The 12,858-nt window shown below is 46.2% G+C and overlaps 1 protein-coding gene across 5 annotated transcripts in view; it reads right to left on the reverse strand.

The window, feature by feature from the left end:
* LOC129855548 (microtubule-associated serine/threonine-protein kinase 2-like) overlaps positions 1–12,858 on the reverse strand; it is a 270,030-nt gene that overhangs the window by 146,257 nt on the left and 110,915 nt on the right. For all 5 annotated transcript variants that reach the window (XM_055923332.1, XM_055923331.1, XM_055923329.1 and 2 more), the window contains one exon: positions 39–70. In XM_055923332.1, coding sequence (XP_055779307.1) covers positions 39–70 — 32 coding nt within the window. The remainder of the gene's footprint in view (positions 1–38; positions 71–12,858) is intronic.

Below are 12,858 nucleotides of genomic sequence, written 5' to 3' on the forward strand. Positions count from 1 at the left end.
GAATCAAGAATAGAGATGGAATGGCTATGGGTACTTACAAACTCCCCCTCCTCGGAAGACTGAGCTCCTTCTGCAAGAGAGAGAGAGAGAGAGAGAAGGACATGTCAGTGTACTCCTCATTTAGACACATGGAGATATACAGTGTTAAAGTTGTTTGTTATTTGGGATGTAAATGAAATTCCATGTACACAGTGTTGCTTGACGTCCAGAGAGAAAGCGTGTGTAAAACCCTGAAAATTCCACTAGGTGGCACTGTGTCACCATCTGAATATGTTGAGTAGCAAAGCAAATAGCAATGTCTTCCTTACAGCGGTAGCACAGCACAGCATTCAGCTGATCCATGGTTTATGTTTCAATGGCAATGGCCGGTATTCACACCTTGCACTTTATTCAGTGTAAACACACAATCTAGAGCCAGGCTATTTCCCATCGTTAAGGTAGTTCGAAATCCCCTTGACCTGAGTGTTAAACGCACCTGCAGTTCTCAAGGGAGTAACAATAGCATGGGCCAAGTCGGAGAAACCACTCTCTGCTGAGAGGACAATGTTTCTGTAGCTATAATTTCAGGTTTGTGTTGATATGAAATAGATATGAACATGATCACAGTGGTGTCTACTGGGTGGGTGGGTGGGTGTGAGAGCTCTCTATGTGAGAACAGAACACTAACACCTACCCAACAGTGTGTGTTATCTGGACCACTGACACTGTTTACCATCTCCAACACACTCGCGATGTAGTGTGTGTGTGTGTGTGTGTGTGTGTGTGTGTGTGTGTGTGTGTGTGTGTGTGTGTGTGTGTGTGTGTGTGTGTGTGTGTGTGTGTGTGTGTGTGTGTGTGTGTGTGTGTGTGTGAGTCAGTGTTTTGAATCAGATAGCCACTAGACAGACAGACACACACAGATAAACACACAAGAGTGGGCTTGCTCTAATAGGCTCTGAACCCGACAGGATACGTGTGCCTCGGGGTGAAGTGTGTCGTAACCCCAGGTCAAAATGTTCACAGCAACAGCTGCTTTGGTTTCAATAACAAATAATGTGTGCTCACGCAAACTACCGAGACAGAACTATCAGAAACCTGGCTGAAAGACAGACAGACAAAGAGCACTGAGAGAGAGAAAGAGAGAGAGCGAGAGAGAACGGGGGAGAGAACATAACTGAAGGAGAGAAGGACCTTGTCATAAAGAAAAGAAAGAGGAAGAGAAAGAGGCTGAAAGACAGATCGATGAAGGGGGCATGTACAGCAGGCATCTGCTGCTCCACATTGCCGACCGCGGTGTATCTTTCAAGCCCACTGCCTGTTTCGCTCCCTCCCAGTCTCTCTGCTTACATTTACATTTTACATTTTAGTCATTTAGGAGACGCTCTTATCCAGAGCGACTTACAGTAGAGTGCATACATTTTATTACTTTTTTTTTTTTTTTTAACATACTGAGACAAGGATATCCCTACCGGCCAAACCCTCCCTAACCCGGACGACGCTATGCCAATTGTGCGTCGCCCCACGGACCTCCCGGTTGCGGCCGGCTGCGACAGAGCCTGGGCGCGAACCCAGCCCAGCCTGGGCGCAAACCCAGAGACTCTGGTGGCGCAGCTAGCACTGCGATGCAGTGCCCTAGACCACTGCGCCACCCGGGAGGGTGCTTGATAGTTGAATATTAACACAGACAGTTTCAGAGTGCACACTTGGCCGCAGAACCCTAGTTTTTAATTAGTGACAGGAGCACTTCTGCATAGATACAGTCTGTCTGCTTGCTGGCTGGCGTTCTCAACCTCACTCTCCATCCCTCTCTCTGACTCTGACTCAGGATGGCTGTCTCCACATCACTGTCAGATGAGCAGTAGCTCTCTCTCTCTCTCTCGCTCTCTCGTTCACCCTCTCTCTCTAATGTCTATTATTATTGTTAATTATTAGTGAGCTAATGGAGATATGGACTTTAAAGAGGACAGTACGTGGGAGAAAAAAATATATGTGTGTGTGTCTCTACGCTGTGTGCAGTGTTGTGTAGTGTTAGTGTGAGTAAGTCTCTGAGTCAGCAGCACTCTGTGTGTTCTAGATAAACAACAACATAGCTCTCAGGACTAAACCGCCTGATTCCATTAGAGGCCCAGAACACAGGACTAATGTCATCGACAGTGTGCGTCTGTGTGCTGCAGGGCCCCGTAGCACGGGGCCGGGAGGCCTCAACTCAATTTGCCTCCCTACAGATGCTGTTCAGAGCTCAGCTAGAGAACTCTGCAGGCTGCCTGATGTATAGATCTTATCAGGGGACTGGGGGGTTGGGGGGGGGGGGGGGGGGGGGGGGGGGTAGTACCCAGACTCGTGGAGGGGGAGAGATGGTGATGGTGGAGTAATGCCAGGCAACACCGTAACATAGAGACAAAACAGGATAGGAGACTGCCATTAATACAGTCTTATCAAACAATCTGAAACAAGGGAAGATGTTATCAAAGGGGTGAGGGGCTGAAGCCTGGCGGAGGGAGAGAGGGAGGAGCAGGGAGGGGAGAGAGGAAAGGGAGAAGAGAAAGGGGGTACGTTCTGCCAACCAGCCACCCACGCATAGCCCTGTAACGTGAAAGGATTGCTCTCAGCATCTCTGCTCTGGCAGACTGATTGCATTAGGGCTGCCGCTGTGTGTGTGTGTGTGTGTGTGTGTGTGTGTGTGTGTGTGTGTGTGTGTGTGTGTGTGTGTGTGTGTGTGTGTGTGTGTGTGTGTGTGTGTGTGTGTGTGTGTGTGTGTGTGTGTGTGTGTGTGGCTGAGCTGCCTCACATCCTTGAGTGGGGATGTTCACCTCCTTCCCAACCCCCCCCGAGACAAAATATTCAAATCTCCATGACACACACATGCACACGCGCACACACACACACACACACACACACACACACACACACACACACACACACACACACACACACACACACACACACACACACACACACACACACACACACACACACACACACACACACACACACACACACACACACACACACACACGCCTCAGCTGGTCATGTAATATCTCAAAGGCAGGGTGATGATGAAATTAACTGGATTGACAGTTTGGATGGCAACCGCCACACACAAAAAACAAAAGTAATCTCCTCGATGGAACACAAGCATCAATTATTCCTCGAGGTCCAACCAACATGACAGCGAGAGAGAGGAGGGAAATGTGATTTATATTTATTATGGATCCCCATTAGCCCAAACACATTAAGGCACATTAAGGCACAAGCAAAACAGTACATCACATAACATCATTAGACCATTAAATATATAATACCACTATACAACAACACACAAATGAATGTGTGTAGAGTGCGTGTGTTAGCGTGTGTGTAAAAATTCAATCAAATCTTATTTGTCACGTGCGCCGAATACAACAGGTGTAGACCTTACCGTGAAATGCTTACTTACAAGCCCTTAACCAACAACGCAGTTCAAGAAATAGAGTTAAGAAAATATTGACAAAATCATTTTTTTTATAGAAGTAACACAATAAAATAACAATAATGAGGCTATATACAGGGGGTACTGGTACCGAGTCAATGTGCGGGGGTACAGGTTAGTCGAGGTAAATCTTGAAGTGTAAGTATGCAAGTGTGTGTCTGCCTATGTGTGTGTCTCTTCACAGTCCATGTTGTTCCATAATGCTGGGTGGACACTACACGACTTTCAAAATCCTAACATTGCTGAGACTCACATTAAACGACCGTCTTCCTGTAGTTTTTTGTCTTGCCAACGTAGTGGTGCGCACACTAAATGATGTGGCACAGACGGAGTTCAACACACTACAAGATTCTTTCACTTGGTTGTGAGGTTCCTCGAAGCCATGCTGTCTCACAAAAAAAACGATGAAGTGATGATGTCACGAGATTGTTAACGTAGCTAGAATGAGCTGTGGCTCAAAGCAGCCTCATGAAAGTTTTCAGTGAAATATTGATGCTTGCCATACAGAGCTGTAACGATTCGACACTTTGGCTTTGGTTAATGGCAAACGCATACAAGTGGTCAGCGCTGCTGCTCGCGAGTCTACACATTGTGGGTGATGCGAAACAACATCATCTCCTGACTGGCGTCTTCTCTGGCGAGCTCTCATTGGCGTTCGCTGATCACCGTTCTAGAAACGTGTTCGTTGCACATCGCACACAGCAAGAGCATTGCAGATTTTGAGCCGATAAAGTCAAACATGTTTGGAAATATCGGGACCTCGGGGACTACTCAAAGACAGGATCGGTGTCCCTCAGATCACGTCTCTGACCCGCTCACATTAAACGGGCGTCGGTGACGGCCGTGAGCCCCAAGTAGGCAACGACATGGGAATTTTGTCTCCGATCTCGAAAGCCAAAATCGTGTTGTGCACATCCGGCTTTAGTAGTTTTATTAATTTTAATGCTTGCATGAGTTACTTGACGTGGAGAGGAGTTCCATGTAGTCATGGCTCTGTGTATTACTGTGCGTTTCCCGGAGTCTATTCTGGACTTGGGGACTTTGAAGAGACCCCCGGCGGCATGTCTTGTGGGGTACGCATGGGTGTCCGCGCTGTGTGTTAGTCGTTTGAACAGACAGCCGGGTGCTTTCAACATGCCAATACCTCTCACAAAGACAAGTAGTGATGCAATCAATCTCTCCTCTACTTTTGAGAGATTGACATGCGTGTAATTGATGCTAGCTCTCTGTGTACATTTAAGGGCCAGCCGTGCTGCTTTGTTCTGGGCCAACTGTCATTTGCCTATGTCCTCGTTGTGCCACTTGACCATATGACTGGACAGTAGTCCAGGTGCTACAAAACTAGGGCCTGTATGACTTGTTTTGTTGATTGCGATGTCAAGAAAGCAGAGCCCGCGCTTTATTAACGGACATACCTCTCCCCATCTTAGCTACCGTTGCATCAATATGCTTTGATCATAACAGTTTACAATCCAGGGTTAGACCAAGCAGTTTAGTTTCAACTTGCTCAACGTCCACATTATTAATTGCACGATTTAGTTGAGGTTTAGGGTTGAGTGAATGGTTTGTCCCAAATACAATTGGTCGGCTGGTTGACCCAGTAAAGGGGTGCATCGCTATTCTTGGGTAGCGGGGTGACGTTTGCTTCCCTCCAGGGCTAAGGGCACATACTATCCTGTAGGCTTAGATTGGAGATGGCAAATAGGAGGCCAATATAGTCCGCTATCATCCTTAATAACTGTCCATTCAAGTTGTCAGACACAGGTGGCTTGTCATTGTTGATAGACAACAATCATTTTGTTCACCTCTTCCACACTAGCAGAGACATGGGCAGAGAAAGAGAGTCGGCTGCGCCACATAGTGCTCTCGTCGAGTACACTCCCCCAGGACATTTGGCGGATTGCTGATGTAGACCGTGGACAGATATTTGAGATAGTATGGCCCTGCCCTGAGCTAAATGCACACGTAACTAACAACATTAACTTAACAGGTGAAAGATGGCATCAAACCCACCACTCCCACCCTGCATATACAGTAGTTGGCTAGTAGACAGATAAAGCCCTAATGAATATAGGCTTCTTTGATTGGACAGATGTAGGCCTAGGCTTCATCAAGTGTCCAACCCAACCCTTTGTAAATGGGGTAAAGTGCCTCCCTTGTCACAAAGCCGCCTACAGACCCTAACAGACAGACAGCTGTAGCTCTGAGCCATGTCCATGGTAATCGCACCGGGACAAGTAAACCAAAGGATTTCCTAGGATGTCGCCAGGGCTTGGCAGACATCGACGCTAAAGTGTGAGTGACTCTCGTCTCGTCAGTCAGTGTAGCCTACCAAATAGCATCGGTGCGAGAGCCGTTCATCAGTGATTCGTATTTCCTGCAACTTTCTGACGAGGCAACGGGAATGCCCTTGTCTGTGTGTGCGCCGTTAGCAATGATGCTAATGAACAAAAAGTATTCTGGTAGACCGAAAGGCTATCCCAAAAACCTTTTCAATTAAATGTTAACTACAAAGTAGCATACGCTTACCTGGCAGAATTATATCGTGATTATTGTCATCAATCCAGTGGCTATTTGTTTTGCAAACTCTTCCATCACATGTGCCGTACAAAACCACTGCTAAACAATAGCCTCTTGCTAGGTACACACTTCAATTAAAAGGTAACTGTCACTGAATCACTGAAGTTGGAGACTTATATCTCCCTCACTAACTTTAAGCGTCAGCTGTCAGAGCAGCTTAACGATCGCTGCAGCTGTACACAGCCCATCTGTAAATAGCCCATCCAACCAACTACCTACCTCATCCCCATATTTGTTTTTCTGCTCTTTTGCACACCAGTATTTCTACTTGCACATCCTCATCTGCACATATATCACTCCAGTGTAAATTGCTAAATTGTAATTACTTTGCCACTATTGGCCTATTTATTACCTTACCTCTTTACTTCATTTGCACACACTGTATACAGATTTTTCTATTGTGTTATTGACTGTACGTTTGTTTATCCCATGTGCAACTCTGTGTTGTTTTTGTCGCACTGCTATGCTTTATCTTGGCCAGGTCGCAGTTGTAAATGAGAACTTGTTCTCAACTGGCCTACCTGGTTAAGTAAAGGTGAGAAGAAATAAAACTACACCCAAAAATCAAAATTTCTCAGATTTTTCCCAGACCTCAAAAACGGTCTCCTGATGTGGTTTAAGAATTGTTGTGGAATTATAATGTCCAGTTTTGTTGTTTTTCAATTAAAAAGTGTGACAGTGAGAGTGAAAACCTTAAATAGAAACCTGGAATTTTCAAGATAATGTGGGCTACTTACATAATTTGAAGAACAAACATCATTGTGGCAATTCATATATTGCAGTCAAACTGTAAATAACACTTTAATCTCAAGAGAAGACTAGTTAAAATGTTGTTTTTTTTTTTTTTAAATGTAATGGTCTCTTACTTAGAAAATAGTAACGATCATAGGCTTAGACAATATCCAAAACAACTAACAATACACTGAATTGATATATTTTCAGTCATTTAAATTGTAAAGTCATGTCTTTCTACACAATACCACAATTCCAAAATATATATCTGGGAGGTATACTTGATGAAGTATTCAATCACTTTGCTGTATATTTCAGATGGAATCAAGGCATTCGAATGTTCCCCGACAACTCAAACTCGCGCTGTTGTACAAAACAAAGTCATCAGCGATTGGATAATTTCTGACCAATCAGAGTAACAAAGCTGCTTTACCCAAGAGTGATCTGGATCTGGCCCAACCCGTCGGTTTCTGGGACCAATCAGAACGGTTATAATGTGTTTGCGTTCTAGCAATCGTCGCGGAGCTACTCAGATCCAGGCTCACTATGGAGAAGAAACGAACGTCTGCGGGCGTAGCGAACGTACCAGAGGCCCCCAAAATAGAGCTCCTTAGGCAAAAAAATGGCTAACTCAGGGAGGGCAGAGGGCTGGCTACTGACTGGCTGGCTACTGTTTCTATTTGGCTGGCTCCTCTACGTACTTGTGGAAAACACTACTGCCCCCCCCCCCCCCTTCTCTCCGCCCCTGCCTGTTCTGCCAGGGAGGAGAGGGGTGAGTGATAGGCCTGGCAGTGCTAGCAGGGTAGATGGTGGGCAGGCACAGACATGTGGGCAGAGGGCACTTCCCTGGGGCCATGGTGACTGACTGATGAAGGACAGGTCTGCTGAGTAGGCCAGAACAGAGGATGCTAGGGTATGCTAATGTGAGCACACACACACTCACACACACACACACACACACAAACACACACATACTGCACATACACTAGCAGCGTTTAATTTGTCCTGGAAGCACGCACGCACACAGAGAGAAAAAAATACGAAGGCTACCATCATTGTGCACATACACCACCAATACTGTACTGTACACATGTGCACACAAAAACAAACAGACAAGTTCCATCAGAGGTAGCAGGCAAGGTACTCATCACATTACCACCACACTGCATACCAATCAACCGCTCCCATCATCGTACAGGCTACACAATAAAGATGCTGTTCTATAGGGGTTGGATCACAAACAACACATTCCTATGTGGAGTATACAGGGAAGTGCCGGGATTTTCCCTGGAATACCCGATATTTCCAGCTAACTAGCAACGTCTTACAGGCTACTAGGGTTTAGAACTTTTCCTATCCACTTTACGCAGCAATACTTTCAGCCAGAGGCACGTGGAGAAGTAGGTGTCATTTCAAATTTTCCCCCAAGTTTCTAGACTCGATGTTAAGTCGTTGAAAAAAATAATATTTCTACACTACTCTCTGTGGCTCAGAGACACTCCAACACGGTGACACAGTCAGAGAGAGTGAGTATTCTAAAATGCAGCCTGCACTGAGCTCGGTCAGCCCTAACAGTGTGATGGAACCATGGTACATAAAAGAACCGGCTGCTAATGACTTGTTGGGCTGTTTCGGCCACCGTTTAGAACGCTCCCAATGATCCAGTGTAACAGGTTAAGAGGTGTGTAAGTTCACCTCTTAACGTATCGGTGCGGTAGATTTCCCCCATCTTATTTTAGCTGGCATTGGATATGTCTTTGGCACATGGCAGCGATTTCACCACCACAGAACCACAGAGAGAGAGAGAGAAGGTGATGAAACCAGCTACTGATCTGTTCAGAGAAACACCTCTCACACATCTCCCTCTATCACACATCTCCATCTCTTATCTCTCGCATATTTCTCTCCCATTCAGAGAAACACCTTTTTGGCTCCCTGCCTCCCTCCTTTCCGTTGTCTCCATCTCTCTCCCCCCGAACTATCCCACCTTAAAGACACACATTGATCCCCGTCCTCCCACGGCAGGCGTGTCTGCTCCTGATGTCCGATCCCAGGCAGTGTATCTACTTAGCCCAGGCATAATGGACCATATTTGAGGGCAGGAGACTCAGGAAGGCTCAGCTTCCTGTACTTGGCCAGAGTGGCGCGAAGGAGGAGCCAAGACGCCTAAACAGGTAGGCAGCACACCGTGGTGGGAGAGATGGTGGGAGCTGGCGCCAACCCATGCTAGGCCAAAGGCTTAGAGAGGTATTTCCACTTAATGAGGATTTGGAATAGTGATTCAATACAGTAGGGCCTTCTGGTCTAGATGAGATTGCCCATCGTTAGCACACTCCAGGGAAGACGGTAGGTTTGCGCAGAAGCAGATGTTAAGAGAGATGTGCCCTGGCCCAAGCCATTGAAATGTGTGCCACTCACCTGCACATTTAAGCGACGCAGACAGGTAGGAACACTGAGACAGGACCAGGCAGGGACAGGGCCAGTGGTGTTAACGAAGCCGATGGGGATAACTTAATAAGTGTCTGGAAGGGTCTGGTGTCACTGGGACTGGCAGAGTAACGACACACGTTGTGAGAGCCATTAGGACTCAACACCTCCACTTAGTGACACATTAAGAGCTAGCTATGAAACCCCATTAGTGGCCTAACCAGGGAGCTGGAACCGTGTGCCAGTGTGTGTGTGTGTGTGTGTGTGGGTGCATGAAAGATGTTTGGAGGACATGGAGCACCAATTGGGATGGTTTCTAAATCATGCACAGAGCAACAGGAGTGGAGGCCCCCACTCGCTAGTGGCAAAGCCCTTCATCAACGCTGGTAATAACACAGGCACTTTGTTNAGAGAGAGAGAGAGAGAGAGAGAGAGAGAGAGAGAGAGAGAGAGAGAGAGCATTGATTACAGGATTGTAGTGCATGGAGTTGGTCAGAGAAAGATAGATGGAGGAGGAGGGGTAACACTAACAGCAGTCATTAACATGATGGAGTAGAGCAAGAGTGGAGCTCTTCATTCGGCTGACTGGTAGTTTGTCATGAAAACAAAACTGCAAATTCACGTCATGTCCTATGTGGACAATGAAATAAGCTAAAGTCAGAAGTTTACATACACTAAGTTGACTGTGCCTTTAAACAACTTGGAAAATTCCAGAAAATTATGTCAAGGCTTTAGAAGCTTCTGATAGGCTAATTGACATAATTTGAGTCAATTGGAGGTGTACCTGTGGATGTATTTCATGGCCTACCTTCAAACTCAGTGCCTCTTTGCTTGACATCATGGGGAAATCAAAAGAAATCAGAAATCAGACCTCAGAAATAAAAGTCTGGTTCATCCTTGGGAGCAATTTTCAAATGCCTGAAGGTACCATGTTCGTCTGTACAAACAATAGTACGCAAGTATAAACACCATGGGACCACGCAGCCGTCATACCGCTCAGGAAGGAGACACGTTCTGTCTCCTAAAAATGAACGTACTTTGGTGCAAAAAGTGCAAATTAAATCCTAGAACAAAAGCAAAGTACCTTGTGAAGATGCTGGAGGAAACAGGTACAAGTCCTATATCGACATAACCTGAAAGGCCGCTCAGCAAGGAAGAAGCCATTGCTCCAAAGCCACCATAAATAAAGCCAGACTACGGTTTGCAACTGCACAAAGATTGTACTTTTTGGAGAAATGTCCTCTGGTCTGATGAAACAAAAATAGAACTGTTTGGCCATAATGACCATCGTTATAATTGGAGGAAAAATGGGGAGGCTTGCAAGCCGAAGAACACCATCCCAACCGTGAAGCACGGGGGTGGCAGCATCATGTTGTGGGGGTGCTATGCTGCAGGAGGGACAGGTGCACTTCACAAAATAGATTGCGTCATGAGGAATGAAAATTATGTGGATATATTGAAGCAACATCTCAAGACATCAGTCAGGAAGTTAAAGCTTGGTCGCAAATGAGTCTTCCAAATGGACAATGACCCCAAGCATACTTCCAAAGATGTTGCAAAATGGCTTAAGGACAACAAAGTCAAGGTATTGGAGTGGCCATCACAAAGCCCTGACCTCAATCCTATAGAAAATGTGTGGGAAGACCTGAAAAAGCGTGTGCGAGCAAGGAGGCCTACAAACCTGACTCAGTTACACCAGCTCTGTCAGGAGGAATGGGCCAAAATTCACCCAACTTATTGTGGGAAGCTTGTGGAAGGCTACCCGAAACGTTTGACCCAAGTTAAACAATTTAAAGACAATGCTACCAAATACTAATTGAGTGTATGTAAACTTCTGACCCACTGGGAATGTGATGAAAGAAATAAAAGCTGAAATAAACCATTCTCTCTACTATTATTCTGACATTTCACATTCTTAAAATAAAGTGGTGATCCTAACTGACCTAAAAAAGGGAATTCTTACTTGGATAAAATGTCAGGAATTGTGACAAACTGAGTTTAAATGTATTTGGCTAAGGTGTATGTGAACTTCCCGACTTCAACTGTAGAACATGGACTGCAAGTCATTAAATCACTACTGAGGAAACTATCTAAGGCTCACAAAACAATATGAATCGACTTGAAAAGGTCAGGCTATCTTTCATCAGACCACTTAAGACATCAAAAACAAAGACAACACGTCTGCCAAGTGCCAACAACACAGAACCTGCGAAATAAATATCCTATAAGCTCCAACTCAAATCCCTGTCATCCCGGCAAAGTGACAGAGCAAAGTGAATATAAGGGCTGGATAGAACACCGTGCCTCACGTTGGCTTTCATCCATATTGTACAGGGCAGCCCCCCCCACCCCCGCCCCCCCCCACCGGCTACATCCACATGTGTGTGTTTCTGAGGGATTTAAAACATACACCTCAGGCACACTGAGTCAAGCTACCCCCCCGGCTACATTCACACGTGTGTGTGTGTTTCTGAGGGAGAGTGGGAGAGAGAGAGAGAAATGTCATTTTCGAGCCAATAAAGCCCTTAAATTGAATTGAATTGAGAAAAGGGTCTGGATAGAAGATAGAGAGAAAATGAGAGATGTGACTTCCTGATGTCTCCAGTGCCACTGTCATTTCATTATTTACTATACAGAGAACACCAGATGTACTGGGCTGTGTCCCTGCAAAGTCTATAGTATCCTCTATCCTTCGTGTGGGAGGTCTGTCCAACATCGTCCTTTGTGCTCCTTAATTCTGAATGACAATTCCTCCCTCTTCCTACCCTCTATCCTTCGACATCTGTGCTATTCCTCTGCTGCTAGAGTACAGCTGTGGTATACAGGCCCATGGCGGCATCAGAAACCCTTTCACACCCCCTATACACACAGTTACACAATTCCTGTGGCAATCGGAAGGGGCTTGGACGTCAACTGCTGCAGCTGTTCGATTCTCTCACAGACACACACACGCACGCACATAAGCACACACACACACACAGAGTGGTAAATCTGCACAATTATCCAGGCATGTTATTCCTGCCGTCCTGCGTGGTTTATCTGAGACAACATGCTAATTACTTCCTCTATTGTGTAGTTCCACCACCCTTCCTCTCCCTTCATCTTTCCACGAAGGAGGGCTGCTGTGGATGAATGGGCCGCCATTGTCTCCACCTTCCCTCTCTCTATCCTTTCCCTTCCCCAGACTGAATGGAACAAATCCGGGCTGATCGGAACGTCTCCTCACTCCACTAACACGCTAACACCTGCAGCTAGAGAGCGTACCGCCGCTATCCCCACCGCTCACTGCTAAAGCCCACGAGCTGAAGTTCCATTCTGTCAAACCAGGAGCCACACTACACAGTGCCCGCCTGTCTGACTGGTAAACACGACACCCGGAGGTATTCGCGAGAAGACGCCCGTCTCCTCCTCAACGACGACAGTAATCATCTCTCTCGCTCCATCCCTCTCTCTCCCGCCATCTCTTGGAGACAGTGTTCTACAGGGTTATTGGCAACCCCTTGACCGTCATTCGCCACCACAGCAACTTCACCATAGAGACAATAAAAACCCCACCAGTATATTACACACGCACACACACACTACATTACCATGAGATCTACACTCCCAGTCCCTCCCAGGGATGTGGGCTTTTTATGAGTGTGTGTGGTTTTTACCCAGCGTAGCAAGGA

Source organism: Salvelinus fontinalis, chromosome 5 (assembly GCF_029448725.1).
Source record: "Salvelinus fontinalis isolate EN_2023a chromosome 5, ASM2944872v1, whole genome shotgun sequence".
In the NCBI taxonomy this organism is placed as follows: Eukaryota; Metazoa; Chordata; class Actinopteri; order Salmoniformes; family Salmonidae; genus Salvelinus; species Salvelinus fontinalis.